General features: G+C 48.3%; 1 protein-coding gene across 4 annotated transcripts in view; it reads left to right on the forward strand.

The window, feature by feature from the left end:
- HECTD4 (HECT domain E3 ubiquitin protein ligase 4) overlaps positions 1 to 20791 on the forward strand; it is a 2216728-nt gene that overhangs the window by 1191988 nt on the left and 1003949 nt on the right. For all 4 annotated transcript variants that reach the window (XM_078667422.1, XM_078667425.1, XM_078667423.1 and 1 more), the window contains exon 50: positions 3144 to 3381. In XM_078667422.1, coding sequence (XP_078523548.1) covers positions 3144 to 3381 — 238 coding nt within the window. The remainder of the gene's footprint in view (positions 1 to 3143; positions 3382 to 20791) is intronic.

The raw sequence follows: 20791 nt of genomic DNA on the forward strand, positions 1-20791 counted from the left end.
TTTTCTCCAAAATCCAGGAAATAGACATGGGATTCCCCCCGGGATCCCTATTGAGCCCCACTCTTCGATCTATATATGTCCCCACTGGCAACAATAATCCGAGCTCATGGGTTCAACACAGAGGCATTCGCCGATGACATGCAGTTATTGGTCACCCTGACCAGACTCCAACGACACAAAATTCAGATTCAAACAATGCACGTTGTCCATTAAAGAATGTATGTCGAGAAATCAATTATTACTCAACGCAAACAAAACTGAAATCCTGTTGTTTGGCAATGCTCAGAAAATATGGACAGATGATTGGTGGCCGCCATCCCTGGGACCATGCCCTCCACCCAAATCCTTAGTGCGTAATCTAGGCTTAATAATAGATGAGAAACTCTCCATGGCGGACCACATAAACAACGTGGCGCGCACCAGCTCCGTCCTAATGCGAACCCTGAGAAAAATCTTTAAGTGGATTCCCCTATCCTCTCGTATGCCCCTGGTACAGGGACTAATCATTAGCTGTTTAGATTACGGAAATGCACTGCTGGCCTCTATCAATGAGGAGCAGTTGTCAAAACTTCAGATCCTGCAAAACACCGCGGCCAGACTGGCCCTAAACCTCCCTACCCGCACTCTTTCTGCACCTAGCCTGAGGACACTCCACTGGCTCCCCATAAAAAAAGAGGCTCGATTTCAAAATATGCTGCTTGGTCCACAAGACCCTGAATGGCAAAGGGCCAAAATATTTAACCAAAGAACTAATAAAATACCAGCCAACTAGACTTCTACGCTCGACCAGTAAACAACTCCTCGCAGTACCTAAAGTGCACAGTTAGGAACGGAGGCAGAGCCTTCTCCAAAATAGGCCCTGAAACATGGAACTCCCTACCCCTATCTCTTCGAATGGAACAGGATCACAAGAGGTTCCGCAAAACTCTTAAAACATGGCTTTTCCATCTCTGATGAGACACCCTCTTGGGTCTTTGAATATCTGCTGGCGCTGCGAGACCTACGGGTGATGCACGTGCCTAACAAATGCCAAATACATACATACATACATGGTGCGCGGTCCCCTAACAGGGCAATGTCTTTAAGTCACGTCTGGTGGCGCTGTCGACTGAGTTGGGTAACAACAATCAACTGTTGTTCAGAGTCATGATCCTCCTGGGTGAGCGCTTATTTACATATGCAGCTTCTGGCCCCTATTTGCACTTGTCCGCATGTGCATATGACTGCTCCTGTATATTTTATTTATTTATTTTTATTTATTTATATAGCTCTAGAATCGACCCCCGGACGGTACAACGGCATGACATGGCTCCTGTGGCCATATCATGAAGAGCGTATTACAGTCCCTGCTCTACATTTCCAAATGGCGCGAACTAGGCTGGGCATCCACCATGGTCCGCCTCAGGAGTGTAGGAAGAACAACGTTTTCTGGAAACTCCCTCTCTTGTTGTTACCACGAAGGACCTTTGGGTTTCTCTGCACCCTTCTCAAGAAATGTCTGTTTTTCCATGATGATGTCTGGGGGTATAAGTCTAAATTAAATAGGTGATAAACGGGAAGCTGCAATAGACCTGTTACTGTAAGTAGCTAATATGGCGTTTCCAAATACAAGTGGCGTTGCAAATATAATTTTGAAAACATCTGATAAATTGCTTATATATGTAATGATTTTTAAAGTTTTTCAGTAATATTATGCATCAGCAATTACCAAACCGAGGGAGTTCTCAGTGCCCCTTGTTCCAATATACCTTTAACCATAATTCATGCAAAGTCAAAATGGTCTTGGAAGGGACAGCACCTTCAACCATAACCGAGGTTGTTTCTGGGAATAACTTAGCTGTCATTCCTAGCTGGTGCCTGAGGTTTCAGGGACAGTTGCATTGTCCACAAACTGTAGGGAATACATGTTGTAATGATCATTACTAGTAGGTTGCTCTTGAGTTCCCAGGCCACCACAGACCTTCCTTGACGGGAGACACTGTGGCCAAATCGGGGTCAGTGACAGTCTCCTTTGTTGGGGCGCGTAAGTGTTGTGCTTATAAAGCACATGGAGCTGCACCACAAACCCTGTGTCTCCTTCCCAACAGGTTATGGGTTCATGGCTATTCTGATACTGTCAGCCCTTGCTCATCCCTACTCACAACATAGCGCCAGCATTCCCCCTCCATAGGTTCTGCAGAGTTCCAACAGGTTGTGTTGCAAAAACACATCTAGGCTGGGGTAGTGTGTGGGGCCTGGTTTGAGAAGCAGGTGTGGCACAGGCCTTTGTTTGAGGCCCTTTTTCCAGTCCTTTCTGTGTTAGATGTGATTCCATTCCAGGGGTGAGGGAGACATCAAGGGCCAAGAGAAAGGGGAGAGAATGTGGTCCGTCCTCTAGACTACCGACTTTGGTGCTGGAAACCAAGGTTTGAGCATCGGGGTCGCGTCCACTTCCTGTGATTCTGGGCAAATCATTTAATCTGCCCATGCCTGAATGTGTCCTTGTGTAACGTAACATGTGCTCATGTAAAGCGCTCCAATACCTTCGGTTCGAGTCGTGCTATATAAATCAGCATTAAAAAAAAAAGGAATTCTCATTTTTCCTGTTCTCATTATTACATTCTCTTTGAGGCAGCTATACTCTGGTTATAAAGCTCTTAGCCTACACTATGTATTTGGTGTAGTTTTCAAATTAGTTTATTCTCTAGGTATTGTGATGTCTCTATGGTCATAGTTGATACCCCTTTTTTAAATCGGCCTTCAGTCTCGTATATGAACAGTCTCGTATATGAAACATTTCAAGGGTGCCTTAAGAGAACCTTCTTGGGAAGTAACATATCTCTGTGTTTCAGCATTGAACACATTTTGAGTATAATATGTCCCACTCACTGTTACACTGTTTAGCAACTCAATGATGTTACAAAATGCATCACATTCCTTTTTCAAAACTCTGGCTGTATCTGTCTAGTGTACACACTTCAGCATAAACTAATGCACAGCCTGCTATGATTCAGATGATGATTGTCATTGCATTATTAGTGTACTCTATGGTAATCAAAAAAAGTGCAAATTATGTAAGAGTGGAATATAAGAAATGTCTCAGAGAAAATCAAAAGTCTGTTCTAATCCTTATTCTAAAGTATGTTGTTCCATTTTGTTTTTAGAATACTAAAATCCGTGCCAACTTTGGATCTCGCCAGTTTGCCTATGCAGAAGGCCAGCTGCACAGAAACGCTGCTGATTTGTGTATTGACCTAGCAGAAGAGATCAGTGCCAACTTCGAAGCATTGCCTTTTGCTATGGCTTCGGACAGTGATAATGATGCTGGCACAAGCATAGCCTCGGATCCTGGGACGCATGGGCCCCCATGCAGGATTGCAGCTGTTGCTACAGTTCAACAACGTAGGTTATCCTTTTTTATTTCTCAGTGTATCAAAGAGGTTGTTTCTGCTTTTTAGCAATCTGTGTGTTTGTGTATTGATGACACAACATTGCCAATAATATCAAATATCTCAGCTAAAGCTTAATAGCAGAGAAAAATCAGTCCCTGTTGTTTCCACATCGAATCAGGTTGAAACTTTTTTTATAAAGTATTTTATCAATTTTATAGGTTTTGTTTAGCCCTCAGACGGCTAACTAGCCATTTTGCTGAGCTCAAGTAAGTCAGGTGTCAGTCCTTAACCTTTGGAAAAGAATGATAATAACAAGTAATACTTTTTGGTGGCACCTTTTGTGTCTCTTAGGCCCAGACCTTTTTCGATGGCTACTTCTAACCGCACATTCCTCTCCTTGTTATTACCCAAGGTACCAGGCTGGTTCCTGGGATTTTTCATAGTATTGCTCCTGTGCGCCAGCAGATGGCATTGTGCAGCCCCAGCACGGCTTCTTCCCGCCAGGAAGTGACTTCAGAGCCTTAAATAAGCCACCCCTGTGCACTGATGTCAGTTCTTTTATTTCTGCGCCTTCAGACATGCATCCAGAGCTCGCTCCAAACATTTTTTCGTCTTCTTTGACAAACCTTTACCTTCATTTCTTTTAGCATGAAGAGGGACTTGTCTCCAACCAAAACCATAGAGCTTAAGTCTAGTAGGGACTGTCACAAATAGATGTCTGTGAAAGAGCCCAATGAGGTATATCTTTGGTGTCTAGTGTTGTCCCACGACTCCATATCTTTAGAAGACTGTGTCCGATGAACCCCAAAAGCAATACCGGACCGTGTTGTCGAGTACCAATGGAAAGCAATTCTAGTTCCTGGTTGAAGTTGAGGGTGCATTACTCGTTATTGAGGCCATTCCCACGAAAGATGTTCCTTACTTTCAAAAATCCTCAGGCAAGTCAAAGTCCGAGAAATAAAACAAGAAACAATGACTCAATTCTTCACTGTCCCACTACTCTCAACCTGAGAAGTCACGTGGATAGCAAAGTGTCTCTTGATCTCAGTCACATTCCCTTACCAAGCAACTGGTTCCCAAACGTATCCTGATGCACCCCATAATTCCCAGGTCCGTCAGCGACACTGCAGCAAGATAGAGGCTTTCAAAAAAGACATGTTGACAATTTACAGCTTCCTTCTATCTCCCTCTGGCGCATCTTCGTTCCCCATGGATTGGAGGAAGCTTCTAGTCGTATTATTATTGGTAGATCTGTCGACGCACTGAGCACTGCACAACATTTTTGGATCAGATTTTGACTATTGCCAACATGGCGTGGGTGATAACAATCGACGTGACAATAATGATGCATCCCACTATTATGATGACTAGAACCTCCTTATGGATTTACAAGAGGACAGTGGTTTATGAGACTATTCCTGACACTACGTTGTGTTCCCTCAGGTGGTCCCTCGACAGCAGAATCAGAATAATTTGCTGTAGTGATCAAGCATAAGTAGGAGTAGAACGTGGCAGAGGCGATAACAGATACTTCAGCAGAACATATCCAGTTCCCAAGCCGAGATATACTGATAGATGCCCGTTCATGGGAACATTTTAATCTTTATAAAGATATTTAAACAAATTAAAAAGAGGAGGGGATCCACGCCCACCTGACCATAGAACAAGGAAAAGACCTTCTGTACTTGAGGAACTATATCACCCCTGAGGTATATTAAAACCTAGAACAACAGTGATCGTCTGGAGGAGGCCTCCCTGACGGCTGTTTTTCTGTGGGACTCCTACAATACCTATGGGAGATTTTTAACTACAAGTCTAGAAGCCGGTGACCCCAAAGAGACGGCATGTTCTGATGAAGGTGTTACAACATCAAGTGATATAACACCGAAACGCGTCGACGCATTTTTACTGTATTGGAATCCAAACAAGGTCAAGGAAGTAACAGATATTCATGTATTATTGTTACTGTTTACTGTACCACCAATATTAAAGAAAGACCAGTGGATCTAGAATAACAGTGGCGGGAGAATCTTAAGGCCACAGTGTTAGGGGGTTTATGAAAAGGATCCAATTGTATTTTTGTATGGTATTTGTATTGATTATTTCTCCTTTTTATCTCTTGTCGTATAATTCTAATGAATGTGATATTGCTTTTGACCATGTGTGTAATGATTGCTATTAACTGTTTATCTAATTTTATTGTATCTGTTCAAAGAGTTTTCTTTGAAATTTTAATTCATTCTTGTGTGAAGAGGAGTCTTCACTTTTTATAATAATAAAAAGACTATGAACTTGATGTCTGTAGAAGAAAAGTGTGCATGATTGGGTAGAACCTACATAGCAACACAATACGTATTTGTTCTAGCGTACACCCAGGGATTTCTCTTTGACTAAGTGATCAAGCATGTGGCTTAAGTTTTAGACTTGCAGCTGCCTTATATAGATACCAAAACAAATATTTTAACGGAGGTTCTGCAGCCTGTCCAAGCTTCGACAAAGCAACTTTTACCTTTTAATGAAACCCTCATGGACACAATTATTGGTACTTGAGCCAGGCCTTGCTCTTGCCGGCCAGTAAATAGGCAAGTGGCCAGATGATACAGACGTGACCCTGTGTTCCTCACTTAGCATCCATGCCTGAAAACCTAGTAGGCCAGGCATCTACAAATAGGGTGAACCCAAACTTGTTTCCTACGACTCCTCCTGATAAGGAGTTAAAACCTATGGAGGCAATCGGAAAGAGGATGTTTTTCTCAGCCAGTTGTGCTCTTCACTCTATCAATGCTGTCTTCTTGGACAATACTCACATTTTGGGATATGGTCAATGAATCTTGCTGGCAGTCCCTAATGAGTTCTATGCAAACTTACCACAAATCATTTAGTATGGCCACGATTCTGCCAAGTATATAATCCATTAAAGACTGGACTCTGCTGACTGTTTAGGCAAGGCAGTAGGTACCACGGTTCTGCTATGGCGCCACGCATGGATGAGATCATAGGTATTTTTCTGGTGATGTCCAGGCATCATTAATGGAAATGCCATTTGATGGCACCTGTCTCTTTGGAGATAATGCAGACTCAGCAGGGCCACAGTGTGCGCTCTCAGCCTTTCTGCATGCATGAGGCAGTATCCCCAGCAATTCCACCCTTTTCGAGTCTTTGAAAGGAGTATGGCTTACAGACCACATCGAAGCCTACCAATTCCACAGCAGGCGCCCCAATCCTTTCGAGGCTGGCTCAAGGTCCTGTTATTTCCTGGTGCCGAAGAAGGATGGAGACTTCATCATACTTTAGTTCTTCACCCTCTCAACTTCTTCTTGAAAAAGGACAATTTCATCATGTGCACACTGGTCTAAGTTCTATGTGCACTGGATCTAGGAGACTGGATGGTAGTACTGGATCTGCAGGACACTTGTTTTCATATTCCTGTTGTGTTTTCCCACAGACATTACCTGTGGTTCAAGGTAGGCCAAGAAAATTTTTACTCTTGTGCGCTCCCCTTCTACCTCACCAGTGCCCCTCAAGTGTTCACAAAAGTGATGGCTATGATTACAGCACATTTACAGAGGTAGCGAATACGTGTCTTCTCTACCTCGACTTTCCCCTGGATCAAAGAGTCCTTCTGCCAAGTATATAATCCATTCAAGACTGGACTCTGCTGACTGTTTAGGCAAGGCAGTAGGTACCACGGTTCTGCTATGGCGCCACGCATGGATGAGATCATAGGTATTTTTCTGGTGATGTCCAGGCATCATTAATGGAAATGCCATTTGATGGCACCTGTCTCTTTGGAGATAATGCAGACTCAGCAGGGCCACAGTGTGCGCTCTCAGCCTTTCTGCATGCATGAGGCAGTATCCCCAGCAATTCCACCCTTTTCGAGTCTTTGAAAGGAGTATGGCTTACAGACCACATCGAAGCCTACCAATTCCACAGCAGGCGCCCCAATCCTTTCGAGGCTGGCTCAAGGTCCTGTTATTTCCTGGTGCCGAAGAAGGATGGAGACTTCATCATACTTTAGTTCTTCACCCTCTCAACTTCTTCTTGAAAAAGGACAATTTCATCATGTGCACACTGGTCTAAGTTCTATGTGCACTGGATCTAGGAGACTGGATGGTAGTACTGGATCTGCAGGACACTTGTTTTCATATTCCTGTTGTGTTTTCCCACAGACATTACCTGTGGTTCAAGGTAGGCCAAGAAAATTTTTACTCTTGTGCGCTCCCCTTCTACCTCACCAGTGCCCCTCAAGTGTTCACAAAAGTGATGGCTATGATTACAGCACATTTACAGAGGTAGCGAATACGTGTCTTCTCTACCTCGACTTCCCCCTGGATCAAAGAGTCCAGAATATTCAGGCTACAAACCAGACGTTTCAGTCTCGGTCCTGGATCTCAGAGAGAGTGGCTCTGAGACTTCTTGGCCTTCTGCATCCTGCTTGTTGACTACACTAGATGACATATGTGACTCTGCAATGGTACTTCAGGTCTCAGTGTGCTAAACCCTAATGGATCCCGTCAGATTCCACTCAGGTTTCTGAGGAGAATGCAAAAGACCTGCAGTGGTGGCTGCTTGACCGCAATTGGACTGATGGCAGATCCCTCTAACTACCCAATCAATAGCTGATGATGGTGATAGACTCATAACTGCTGGGTTGGTGAGGTCACCTGGGAGGGGTGGGGACCAAAGCACTCTAGTCTTTAGCAGAACCCTGAGTCCACATCAACTTGTTGGATTTGCCCCCATTTGCTCGGCGTTAACAGCCTTCCTTCCATACATCAAAGGGAGACTGGTTCAGGTCCTTATGGTCAACACAACCTCCATGTGGTATTGCAATAAGGAAGGCAGGGTGGGGTCCTAGGTACTGTACCACAAGGCTGTGCAACTGCCTCTGAAACTGGCTAAGCCATCAGGGCATTTCCCTGGTTGTGAACCACCGGATTCATTAAACCGCACTAAGGCTGAATTTGTCATGTTAGTCGTCTAGTGTGAAAATGTAAAAAGCAGATTGTAAGGACTCCAGAGTCATTTGTTTCTAAGACATCAAGAAAGGTTGATTCTGGACCATTGATTTTTCAGGGGAGGGTCGTGAAAGGGATTTGAAAACTGATCAAAAATTATCCATTCAAGTTAAAGGTTGTTTGGTGTCAATTTGAGATAGCCTGATAGTAGAGAAAATGAGGCCTAGAGTATGTCCTGCCAAATATGTGGGGCCAGTCTTAGTCAGGTGAAGATCTAACATTTCAAGATGTTATTGCAAAATAGGAACATCAGGATAAGTGGACATAAGCTTGGTAATTGGAATCTCCTATCAAATGGAAATTTTGTGTGGATAGTACATAAGGTGCTAATCGTGCTACTAGATTCTACTAGACTAAATTCTATTTTCTGTCCTGGGGGGCAGTAGATTAGAGGACCGTTCCAAGAATCGCCATTGCGGGGTTGTATTTTAAATCTTATCCCAACCGAATCGGTGAGTAGGGAGACAAGGATTTTCACTCTGAGGGAGTCCTGTAAGGCTACAGCTATTACACCTACTGTTTTTAAATCCCCTGTCTTGCCTTATCAATTTATAATTTTATAGAGATGTAATAGGAATACAAGGCAATGCTAACAAGTGTAGCCATGTTTCTGTGATGAAACACAGATACGGTTGTGCTGAAGTAAGGAGGTCCCAATTTTCTACTGCGTGCTTGGTGATAGATCTAGCATTCAGATATAGGCATTTGAGAGCGGGGGGAAGAAACTGTGATGTGATGGGAGGGACTAGTGCAGTAGGGGTAGAATTCATAAAGGCATTGGGCAGCTGTTTATCTGGGGGAAAACGTACCCAATGCCAATCAGTGGGTTAAGTTTAGCAATGGAGCATGAAAACCCATATGTCTGATAGGAGAACGCCCCTTCAAGAGAAAGGAGGAAGTGGGAAGCGCATTGTAGGCAGTTAACTCTGTTTTATAAGCACCCCATCTGTACCCCGGGGTGGGGGTCAAAAAGACTTGCCATATGCAGATGTGGAAAAATCCTATAATCCAACCACTTTTGAAAAAATTTGACGGCTGACCAATTACTGTGCGAGAATTATCGTCCAATCTCCCTTTTACCAGGCCCAAGTAAAATTCCGGAGAAATTTGTAAACAAGCAGCTTTCTTTATTCCTAGATACCAATGGAATTTTGTACTTCACCCAAATAGGCTTCAGAACAGGAAGCAGTACAGAGACTGTCCTCCCAGCCGCCACTGAAGAACTGAGTGCAATTCTGGACATGGGTGGCAAAGTGGCCTTGATCCGACTCGGTCTAAGTGCTGCATTTGAATCGTTTTGAACCCAAATTTGATCAAACGACAAGTGGAAGTAGGTATTGGGGACACAGCCCAGCAATGGCTTTCTTTGTTCCTTCATAACCTCACCTTCCAAGTACAAGAAGAACCGGCGCTCGACCCTGTAGTTCATGCAAATTACAGACCCATCTCCTTACTCCCTGCTCTGGCGAAAGTGACTGAAAGGTTTGCTCACAGATCTATTTCCAATTTTATCGAGGAGAGGGGTCTGTTGCATGGTACTCAATCCGGCTTCCGTGCAAATTTTAGCACGGAGACCGCGCTCCTTGAAGTCACAGATGCCATCAGGGAGGAGTTGGATGCTGGCAAAAAAGTGGTACTGATTATGCTGGATCTGTCGGCGGCGTTCGACACCGTTCCCCACGCACTTCTTCTCTCCAGACTCTGGGACTTTGGTCTGCGGGGAACGGTGTGGAACTGGCTTAAATCCTTCTTAGCCGACCGCCGGCAGACAATCTGGGCGCCACCCTTCTCTGCTGAAATGTCACCACTTGAAGTGGGGGTCCCTCAAGGTTCCATCTTAAGCCCCCTCCTGTTTAACATCTTTATGGCCCCCCTGGCGGTGACGGCGGAGTCTTTTGGCGCCCGGATTGTCAGCTATGCTGATGACACCCAGCTCCTCTTTGTAAGTAACAAGGATGGTCAGTTTGATGGTGTCCAGGTCAACGGATGCCTGAGTGCTATTTTTGAGTGGTTTGGACGCCATGGGCTGAAGTGCAACGCCGACAAGTCGGAGTTGCTCTTCTTTGGCTGTACATCTGAACCCGATTGGAAAACCTGGTGGCCGAAAGACATGTCCCCTCCCACTAGCTCGTCTGTGGACGCCAAAAATCTGGGAGTGGTGATTGACAACAAGCTATCTTTCGGACCACATATTTCATCTCTCACTGGGAAATGTTTCGGCATCCTGCGGATGCTTCGCAAATTTCTCCCCCTAGTCTCTATCCAGCACAGAAAAATTATTGTCCAGGCACTGATCTGCTCCAGGCTGGATTATGCAAACATTCTGTTCCTGGGACTTCCCAAATATCTGATCAGGCGTTTGCAAATTGCCCAGAATTCTGCAGCCCGAGCCATTTTTGGCCTTCCAAGGAAAGCCAGAGCCACGGATCTTCTCGCCACATTGCACTGGCTCCCAGTTGCAAAAAGGATTTTATTTAAAACACTGACCACGACTTTCAAGGCCTTGCATGGCATAGGCCCCAAATATATCTCCAAACGACTGTCTTGGTATACCCCTCTCAGATCTCTTAGATCCTCGTCCCTATCAAAAATGAGTGTTCCCACTATCAAACGGGCAAGAGTAGGAGGACGGTCTTTTCGTCACTTAGCCCCTCATGCCTGGAATGATCTTCCAATCTCTTTAAGACAGACTTTTCCAGTCTTCTATGTTTCCGCAAGGCCCTTAAGACTTGGCTCTTCCCGTAATCTTGATGCTGTTTTTATGTTTGTATGCCCTTTTAGTGTTATGTTTTTTTCCCCATCCTCGGTTGGGAGTCTTCGTCAAAGCGCCGGGATACTCCAGTGGAGTGGCCGTGCGCTATAGAAGTGTACAAATAACATAACATAACAGAAGAAGATAGATCTAACATTTGTTCCCTGAAGTGTGGTGTTCCTCAGGGCTCGTCTCTTAGCCCTACATTGTTTAATTTGTATGTCGCTCCGCTAGCAAAGATTATAAAATCCTATTGTATTACCTCAATCTCTTATGCGGACCACACACAAATTACCATTAGCCTGTCTGATCAAACAGAAAAAGCCTCCACCATACTTAACTCCTGCCTAAAACGTGTATTACATTGGAATGAAGCCTGTAGCTTAAAAGCTCAGTGGAGGCAAGAAAGAAGTGATGATAGTGGGAAACAATCCTACTAAGTCGAGGGATTTAAATTGGCTGATTACCCTGGGCAGCAATCCTACTCCCAAATTGGAGGTCAAAAGCTTAAGAGTTTGGCTGGATGGAAAATTGGCAATGTAAAACCTGGTCAAGAAATTAAATGCCACATGTTTTGGCCTTCTATGCACTTTATAAAAAACTTTTGAGATGGCTACCAGAGCCAACACGTAGAGTGATGGTACAAGGCCTGTTAATTTTTTGACTGGATTACGGCAGTTCCTTGTATCCCAGAAGCCCAAAGTCGGTTTCAAAAAGACTTCAGGTTATACAAAACGCTGCAACACGCTTCCTTCTAAAAATGCCCAATTACCATTCAGGAAGGACATTATTGGCGACCATGCATTGGTTTTCAGTAGAGAACATTTTAAGACTCTACGCCTTGTACATAAAGCAATTTACAAAAAAGGTTCCATGCTGATCCGGGACCTTATTTTCCCTTATAATCCAGTGAGATCTCTACGTTCTTCTAATCAGTTGCTACTTATTGTTCCCATTGTCAAGAGATCCAGAGCTGGTGGTTGCTCTTTTGCTTATATTGCCCCGAAGCTGTGGAACTCTCTCCCGCTTCATACGAGACCATTGCAATCAGAACTAAAATTTAGGAAACTACTAAAGACCATACTGTTCGAGTAGTTTCTGAATGTTAGCTGCACTGTGCCTAATTAGTGCGGGGAACCCCTTCTGGGTAGCTGTGCACTTCATAAATTCAGAAGAATAGAATACCATTAGGGATGGGGCCGGGCAGTGCCCTGGTGGGAAGCCCCCACCCCTATATTAGAAAAAAACACGTCCTGGTATCTAGTGGGCTTTCTGTCTCCCCCTCGGATGGGCAGATTGGGGATAGTTACCCCCTCTACCTCCCGAGGGGTGGTGGGGGGCAGAAAGACTAATCATTTTTAGAGGGTTCTGGAACACAAGCCCTTGTGTAAGGGGCCACACCCTCTATCCCTGGTGTGTAGTGGGTGGATCCTGCTTGGGGATCGCTCTCCTGTGGCAGTCCCCTAGGAGGGATAAACTTGACCGCAGAGGTACCATGGGAAAGGGGAAATTCTCCCCTTTCTAACAATACTCTCTTGAGAGAATCCGTGCTTGTGAGCCTGAGATATGCCCCCGAGCACTGATTCATTTAAAGTAAAACTGGCCTATTTGCTTGTTTTACTTTCACTTTCAGGGGTAATTACATCAGCGCACCCTGTGTGCTGATGGTCATCTCAGGAAGCTCTTTCCAAGCAGAAAACAAGCATTTGCTATGCAATCTGTCCCTCCTTTGGGACCTTATATGTATTTAGCTATGCAGCACATTAGCCTGGGTGCTAAAACATCTACTGTTTTTTAACATGGAGGGAAAGTAAGCACCAAACTGTATGACACACCAGGTATGGGAACATACGGAGAGAAATATTGCCTTTCAGCTGGAAATGGTATAGTCCAAAGCTCTGTTTTTAATATAAAATCAGGGCCTTCATGGTCATATCACTGAAAATACAAGATTTGAAAAAAATATTGTTGTCTAAGGGTGCTCGTGGAAGACGATTTCAATGGACTGGAATCTAGAGAATGCTAAAGTGATTCTGGTATTTTATTGACCTCTGCGGTCGTTTTCATATCATGAAAGGTAAATAGAGGCAGTTGCCAGAATTTTTTAAAAAAAGAATGTCCCTCAGCAGAAAGCAATTCCGGTATTCTACTGACCTCTACTGGTTGTTTTCTATCAAGACAGTTAAATAGAGGCAGTTGAACAGAAAAAAAAGTCCCCAAGTGGAAGCAGACAAGTCCTAGGGCTGATCTCCAGAGCTCAAAGTACATACACATATAAATATATACTAAAGTATATAAAAGAGGTTTTGAATGCTCGAACTAAAAAGGCAACCGTGTGGTCCAAAGCACCAGAGGGCCCTTTCTAACCCTCCCCAGTGTCGGACAGTTCCCGACTTATACACTGTAGAATGAAGTGCAGCCATCGGCCATTGTAGAAGGCAGCATTTAAGGGGATAATTTATAGCAGAAATGGAAGGTCTGAGATTATTAATATTTATCCCTGCATGAACATATGAGACTTTATCTAGTACACTTTTAGATCTCCTGATTATTTTACATATGCATATCATGATAAAATATCTATGTATGTATACCTCTTATATGTGGTTATGTATCTACATATTTAAGTAATCTCTCTCAATCTCACCAACCTAACACTCTCTCTCATCCCATCCTCTTCCAAAATATCCCCTACATTCTTTCTCGGACTCCTCCCAAACCTCTTTTACTACTATGAACTCCCAAATAACTCTTTCCAAACTCTTTTCTCCTCTTTCCATCCTATATCCCATTCATCCAACCAACAGATTTACATATCTACCACTCCCACGCAGCCCACATCCCAGTAAGAAAGAGGGGTTGCCATCTCACCTGTTTTCCATCAAAGACAATTCCAGCGTTGCACAGCAAACAGATACTCTCGGCCTTCTCCTAGCAGGGAGCACACAGGGGAACACTAATACCCAGTCCTAATGACATGGGAGCAGAGTCCTACAGCAACATCAGGTAGTCGGGGAAGGGTAGACCAAACAGTAGAACAGTACGACATAGCCCCAAAAAGCTCAGCTGAGTGGCTGGGGCACACCGTAGCCAAAAAATGACAACGAGACTAGGGAAAAGTGCAGCCACCACAATTCCAAAACCCAGCTGGGAGCATAGATGTAAAACCCAATCCTAGCCCTCACCCTGGGCAGAAAAAGATGGGGCATGAAATATCTTTTAACAAAGGTGTCTCCCGTGCTACACGCTAATTAGGCACACTGAAGCCCAGGAGGGAGCTACTGAGGGAAGGCCCACAACCAGCATGCTAACCCTACTGCAGGTGGAGAATCAACATTATGCAGAACCCGCAGCAGGAGGGAGAGCAAGCCCAGCAGTGACCCATTGAAAGGCAGGCCACACAGTGAAACCAGGATCTCACAGCCCCAACGAACCCAGCAGGGAGCCAGTGAAAGGCAGGCCACACAGTGAATCCAGGGGCCCAATGACCTGACGAGCCCAGCAGGGAGCCAGTGAAAGGCAGCCAACACATGGAAACCAGGATCCCACAGCCCCAACGAGCCCAGCAGGAAGCCAGTGAAAGGCAAACCACACACTGAAACGAGGATCCCACAGCCCCAACGATCCCAGCAGGGAGCCAGTGAAAGGCAGGCCACACCCTGAAACCAAGATCCCACAGCCCCAACGAGCCCAGCAGGGAGCCAGTGAAAGGCAGACCACACACTGAAACCAGGATCCCACAGCCCCAACGAGCCCAGCAGGGAGTCAGTGAAAGGCAGGCCGCGCAGTGAAACAAGGATCCCACAGCCCCAACGAGCCCAGCAGGGAGCCAGTGAAAGGCAGGCCACACATGGAAACCAGGATCCCACAGCCCCTACGAGCCCAGCAGGAAGCCAGTGAAAGGCAGACCACACACTGAAACTAGGGTCCCACAGCCCCAACGAGCCCAGCAGGGAGCCAGTGAAAGGCAGGCCACGCAGTGAAACCAGGATCCCACAGCCCCAACGAGCCCAGCAGGGAGCCAGTGAAAGGCAGGCCACACACTGAAACCAGGATCCCATAGCCCCAACGAGCCCAGCAGGAAGTCAGTGAAAGGCAGACCACACACTGAAATTAGGGTCCCACAGCCCCAACGAGCCCAGCAGGGAGCCAGTGAAAGGCAGACCACACCCTGAAACCAGAATCCCACAGTCCAGCAGGAAGCCAGTGAAAGGCAGACCACACACTGAAATTAGGGTCCCACAGCCCCAACGAGCCCAGCAGGGAGCCAGTGAAAGGCAGGCCACGCAGTGAAACCAGGATCCCACAGCCCCAACGAGCCCAGCAGGGAGCCAGTGAAAGGCAGGCCACACACTGAAACCAGTATCCCACAGCCCCAACTAGCCCAGGAGGGAGCCAATGAAAGGCAGGCCACACATGGAAACCAGGATCCCACCGCCCCAACAAGCCCAGCAGGGAGCCAGTGAAAGGCAGGCCACACAGTGAAACCAGGATCCCACAGCCCCAACGAACCCAGCAGGGAGCCAGTGAAAGTCAGGCCACACATGGAAACCAGGATCCCACAGCCCCAATGAGCCCACCAGGGAGCCAGTGAAAAGCAGACTATACACACTGAAACCAGGACCCCACAGACCCAATGAGCCCTGCAAGGAGCTGTGGGTGTACAGACTGCCAGCTGAATCGTGGACACAAGCCCAACTGTGGATCAGGAAGCCAGAAGGGTAGAAACAAAATCCACAACAGACACAGACATCTGAAAGAAACAGATTAGTGTTAGATTCCTTCCCTTAGAAATCCCCAGGCGTCAGACTGGATCCGGAAAGTTTTTGTTAGCAGTACCCCTGCGCGTCGCTAGGCGTCGTCTGCGGCTCCGCGTCCGTCGTCGTGATCGCCGGGATGACGTCGTCGGAGTACTTAGACGACGCCCTCGCGTGCTGACGTCCGTTCTTCATTTTTCCACGCCAGCAAGCGCAGATCCGGGAAGTGCAGTACTCTAGTCATTTTTTTACTAACTTTTTTGATCGCTTTTCGAGTCCACCTTCGACTCGCGGTCACGATAGGGATGCCTGGTTTTAAACCTTGCGAGGCCTGTCACCGCCTGATGTCGGTGACCAACACCCTCCGTCGGTGCCTTTACTGCCTCGGGCCGACCATGATGACAAGTCGTGCCCCGACTGCCGGGCCTTGACCTCGAAGGCTATAGACGGGAATGGTCCCGTGAGCTGCTCGAGCTCCGGTAGTCGCCTCCGTGACGCTCGAGGTCCCGGTCGAGGAGGAAGTCGAGGGACCGGTCACGGAGTCGCAGTCATCGCCGCTCGACGAGTCACCACCACTCCTCGGGTCACCACCACTCGTCGGGTTCCAAGTCCTCAGGTAAGTCGAGGCATTCGAAAAAGAAGTGGAAGAGGTGACATCTCTCTTCTGACTCCCCTCGACGCTCGCGCGATGCGGCCGGGGCGACACCGCCCACGCGACTCCGTCAGAGCCGCAGGCGCTGCGTCCAGCTCCATACCCGCTGGTCCCTGGGCTGCACGCGACGCAGGAGGAGATCAGTACTTTCCTCCCGCCCATGAGGTCGCACTTCTCTCTGTCGGAACCTGCCGAGGCGCCTTTGGGCCCCGTGGGTCCGACTGGGAGCCCTAGCAGGCTGGCGGCTCTGGCGCCGTCGGGTGCTTCGGCCCGGGCACCGTTGTCGACTCCGGCAGGGCCCTGCAGGATCAAGGCCTGGATCCGGGTCATCGCCAGTCGACCTTACTACTCCTCCGCTGGCGCCGACCCCGAGGGTGTCTCTCCCGGCACCGTCCCCGGACGACGTCGACCCCAGTTTCAGTCCGAGTCAAGCGTCGGACTGACGCAGTCTCCGGCGTCGATGGGTGAGGCCTTCACCTACGACCCGGCTCCATCATTTTTTTTTTTTGTAAAATTTTTATTTTGATTTGCAAAAAAAAAGAATAAACAGACAAACATCGGGCTGCGGAGGAACCGCACATTACTCCAGAACAGGGCAAATCATTGTGCATGCATCAGCAGTGACCCAGACTATATTACAAGCATATCCAGGCCAGGAGCGAGACCACATAGTAATTAGGACCACAGTACCAGTGGCCTACAAGCCTAGCAGTAGGTCAGGCCATCCAGGATAACCAGAGCTGCAATAAGCTGGGCCCCAAACCTCCAGGTTCCATACAAGCGGTGCAAATAAGCAGCCCGCGGACCCTCCACAGCCCATAAACCATGACAACCAACTGCCCCATCCCACCCCCACCCTCCCCCCTGGTAGTGACGCCATTCACTCATCATTCATTCCACATCCATATTACACTTGAAAGAGGTGCATCGATCTCAATGAAGCCGGACATACCGCCGAGGGTAACCCCTTAGAGAGAAAGTCCACCAGGGGACCCCACTGATATCGGAAGTTCTTATACTGGCCAAGGAAGATGTCCGCCACTCTTTCCAAACTGAGCAACCTCCAAAGTCGTGCATGCCATAGTGACACTGCCGGGGCATCCTTCTTTTTCCAGGCCGCAGCCAGCGTGAGTTTCGCAGCACCTAGGCATAGCCACAAAATCTTCTTATCGGCCCTGGTCTGATAGACAAGGCCAGGGTCACGCAGCCCCAGCAGAACACAAGCCATAGACTCATCAATGGGATAAGTCAGCACTTCCTTTATATGTGAGAGGATTTCCTCCCAGTACGGACGGATCACCGGGCAGTCCCACCAGATGTGGCGGAAGTCCCCCAAAAGCCCGCAGCCCCTCCAGCACTTATCCGAGGTCGCCGGGAAAATGCGGTGAAGCCTAGTCGGGCACATATACCATTGCATGACCGTCTTGAGGTGGGCTTCCCTCAGGTGCAAGGAATGGTTAAAGGTCGTCAGGTCTCGCCAAAGCGCCGACCATTCCACATCCGAGATATCGCGCCCCAGCATTTCTTCCCATTGCCCCATATAACGAGGTCGGGGAGCTACCGTCGATTTGAGCAACAACCGGTATATGAAGGAAATGGCCCCCTTCATGGCGGATGTGCGTAATATAAAGGTTTCAAAAGGAGTCGGCGGTCTCGTAGCCGCCTCCATCACCCCAGGTGACGTGGCCCAGTGAAGCAGCTGAACATGCCGGAATCGTTCAGTCTGGGGGACCCCATAATCTCTCACACAGTTAGCGAAAGTTAGGGTGTCCAGGCCGTGGAACAAATGGGTCAACGCCCGACACCCCCCCTCCCTCCACACCGCAAACGGCCCTTCATGAAGCGCCGGAGGGAAGGCCGGGTTGTAATGCAAGGGCGTAAAGGGCGAAGGGAACGTGGTCCAACGGTCGTCCGCCGCTAGCGAGTCCCACACCTTCAACACTGTGCTCGTAGGAGTGCATATATATGCGTTGAGAGGTCGGTCCTTCTTCGGTTTCCAGGCTAAGTCCCAGATCGACCTGCCGGCAACGCATCGGTCCATATGGAGCCAATGTTTCTCGGAGGTCTGTTGCGACCACTCCACCAACACTCGCAGTTGCGCCGCTTTGTAATATAACTGCAGGTCAGGGAGCCCGACTCCACCCTCAGGTCTCGGCCGACGGAGAACCGCATAGGAGACCCGTGCCTGACCCCCTTGCCAAATGAAGCGCAATACTTGAGTCTTGAGCCGTCGAAAGAAATCGCTGTCTATGGGGATAGGCAATGCCTGGAACAAATATAAGAATTTAGGGAGGAGAACCATTTTCACGGCATGAATTCTGCCCAGCCATGACAGAAATTTCGGTTTCCACCTGTCCAATTCCGCCCGGGTCTTCGCCAACAAAGATGGGAAATTGGCCTGGAACAGCCCGCCCACTGTCGGAGTCAGATGGACCCCTAGGTAGACGATCGAACCAGTGGCCCAGGCCAGCGGAGTCAGCGGCCGTACCCGGTCCCTCTCGGCCTCCGAAAGGTTAAGATTCAGGATGTAGGACTTGCTATAGTTGACCTTAAAACCGGCCACGGCCTCAAACTCCAGTAAGACCTCCCTGATGAACTGCAGCGAGGTTTCCGGATCAGTAATAGAGAACAAGATGTCGTCTGCAAAGAGCGAAATCTTGTGCTGTTCCCCCGCGAACGGCAGACCTCTGATCCCGACGTGCTCCCGCACCGCTACCGCCAGCGGCTCGATGCTCAGCGCGAACAGCAGGGGGGACAGCGGACAACCCTGTCTAGTACCCCGAGCGTGAGTAAAGAACGCCGACGTATGACCATTCACCGCCACCCGGGACCGGGGGCAGCAGAAATTAGCCTTCACCATAGTGATGAAAGCCTCCGAGAAACCAAAGGCAGTCATGGTATTAAACAGAAACCCCCAGTCCACCCTATCGAAGGCCTTCTCGGCATCCAGGCCCACTAGGACCGCCGGAATACGAAATCTTTCTGCCTTTTCTATTAGATGCACCACCCGACGAGTGTTATCATGCGTCTGGCGCCCCTTGATGAAGCCAGACTGGTCTGGATGGATTAGCGCCGGCATAAGGTCTTGTAGCCTACGCGCCAGGATCGCCGAGTATAGTTTGGCGTCCAAATTAAGAAGCGCTATCGGGCGAAAGGAGGCGCATTGCGCTGGATCCTTCCCCGGCTTCGGCAAGACCGTAATCATCGCCTCCGCCAAGGAGCCAGCAGAGGAACCGGAGGAGGCCATGTCATTAAAAAGGGTGACTAAGAAGTCGCAGATCTCGGAAGCGTAGGATTTATAAAACACAGCGGTGTAACCGTCTGGGCCAGGTGCTTTGTGAAGCTTCAAGTTCGCAATAGCATCTAACACCTCCTCCCTGGTGATCGGGGCCCCTAAAAGCTCGTTCCATTCCCTGGACACCTGCGGAAGGTGCATACGCCCCAGGTACTCCCTCTGGGCAGCTGCTCCCAGCCTTTCCCCCCCGTATAGATCCGAGTAAAAGCGTCCGAAAATGGCCGCCTTTGTTTCGTCCCGGTGCTGCAACTGACCCACAGAGTCGCGGATCCCCCCAATGTACTCACGTTCCCGCCTGTCGCGAAGCTGTCGGGCCAGGTGCCTCCCCACCTTGTTACCACAAGAGTAGGACTGTCGGCCCAATCTCAGTAGTGTGAACTCCGCCCTGTTATTGTAGTGCGCCCTCAACTTCCCCCGTACCGCCGTGAGAGGCCGGAGGGTCACCCTCGAGGGGTTAAGTTTATGCGCCCGCTCGAGAGATGCCAGTTCAGCCTCCAGTGCCTCCCGATCCTTGCGGCGCAACCTGTTGAGGTGTGCGTTAAGGCTCAAGCACGTGCCCCTAACGGACGCCTTAAAGGCATCCCACGTGTTGGATACAGAGGTATCGGATGGCGGATTGAGGGTAAAGAACTCCCTAATGGCCACCCGCAGCGCCTTGTTAGACTCCTCGTCCCGAAGTACCGAAGCTGGGAAATACCATTTCCGTTGCCCGGTATCTGCCGACGACCAGCGCAGCGTAAGCACTAGCATGCTGTGGTCCGAGACCGAGATGGGCAGGATGGTGGAGTCAAGAACATCTCCTCTAAGAGCCTGGCTGAGGAATACATGATCCAATCGTGAATATGAGTGGTGTACATGAGAGAGAAATGTGTAATCTCTGGACGTTGGATGCATAAACCGCCACCCATCAACCAACCCCATTTCCGTAATCTTTTGCCGTGAC

Source organism: Lissotriton helveticus, chromosome 11, assembly GCF_964261635.1.
Source record: "Lissotriton helveticus chromosome 11, aLisHel1.1, whole genome shotgun sequence".
NCBI lineage: Eukaryota > Metazoa > Chordata > Amphibia > Caudata > Salamandridae > Lissotriton > Lissotriton helveticus.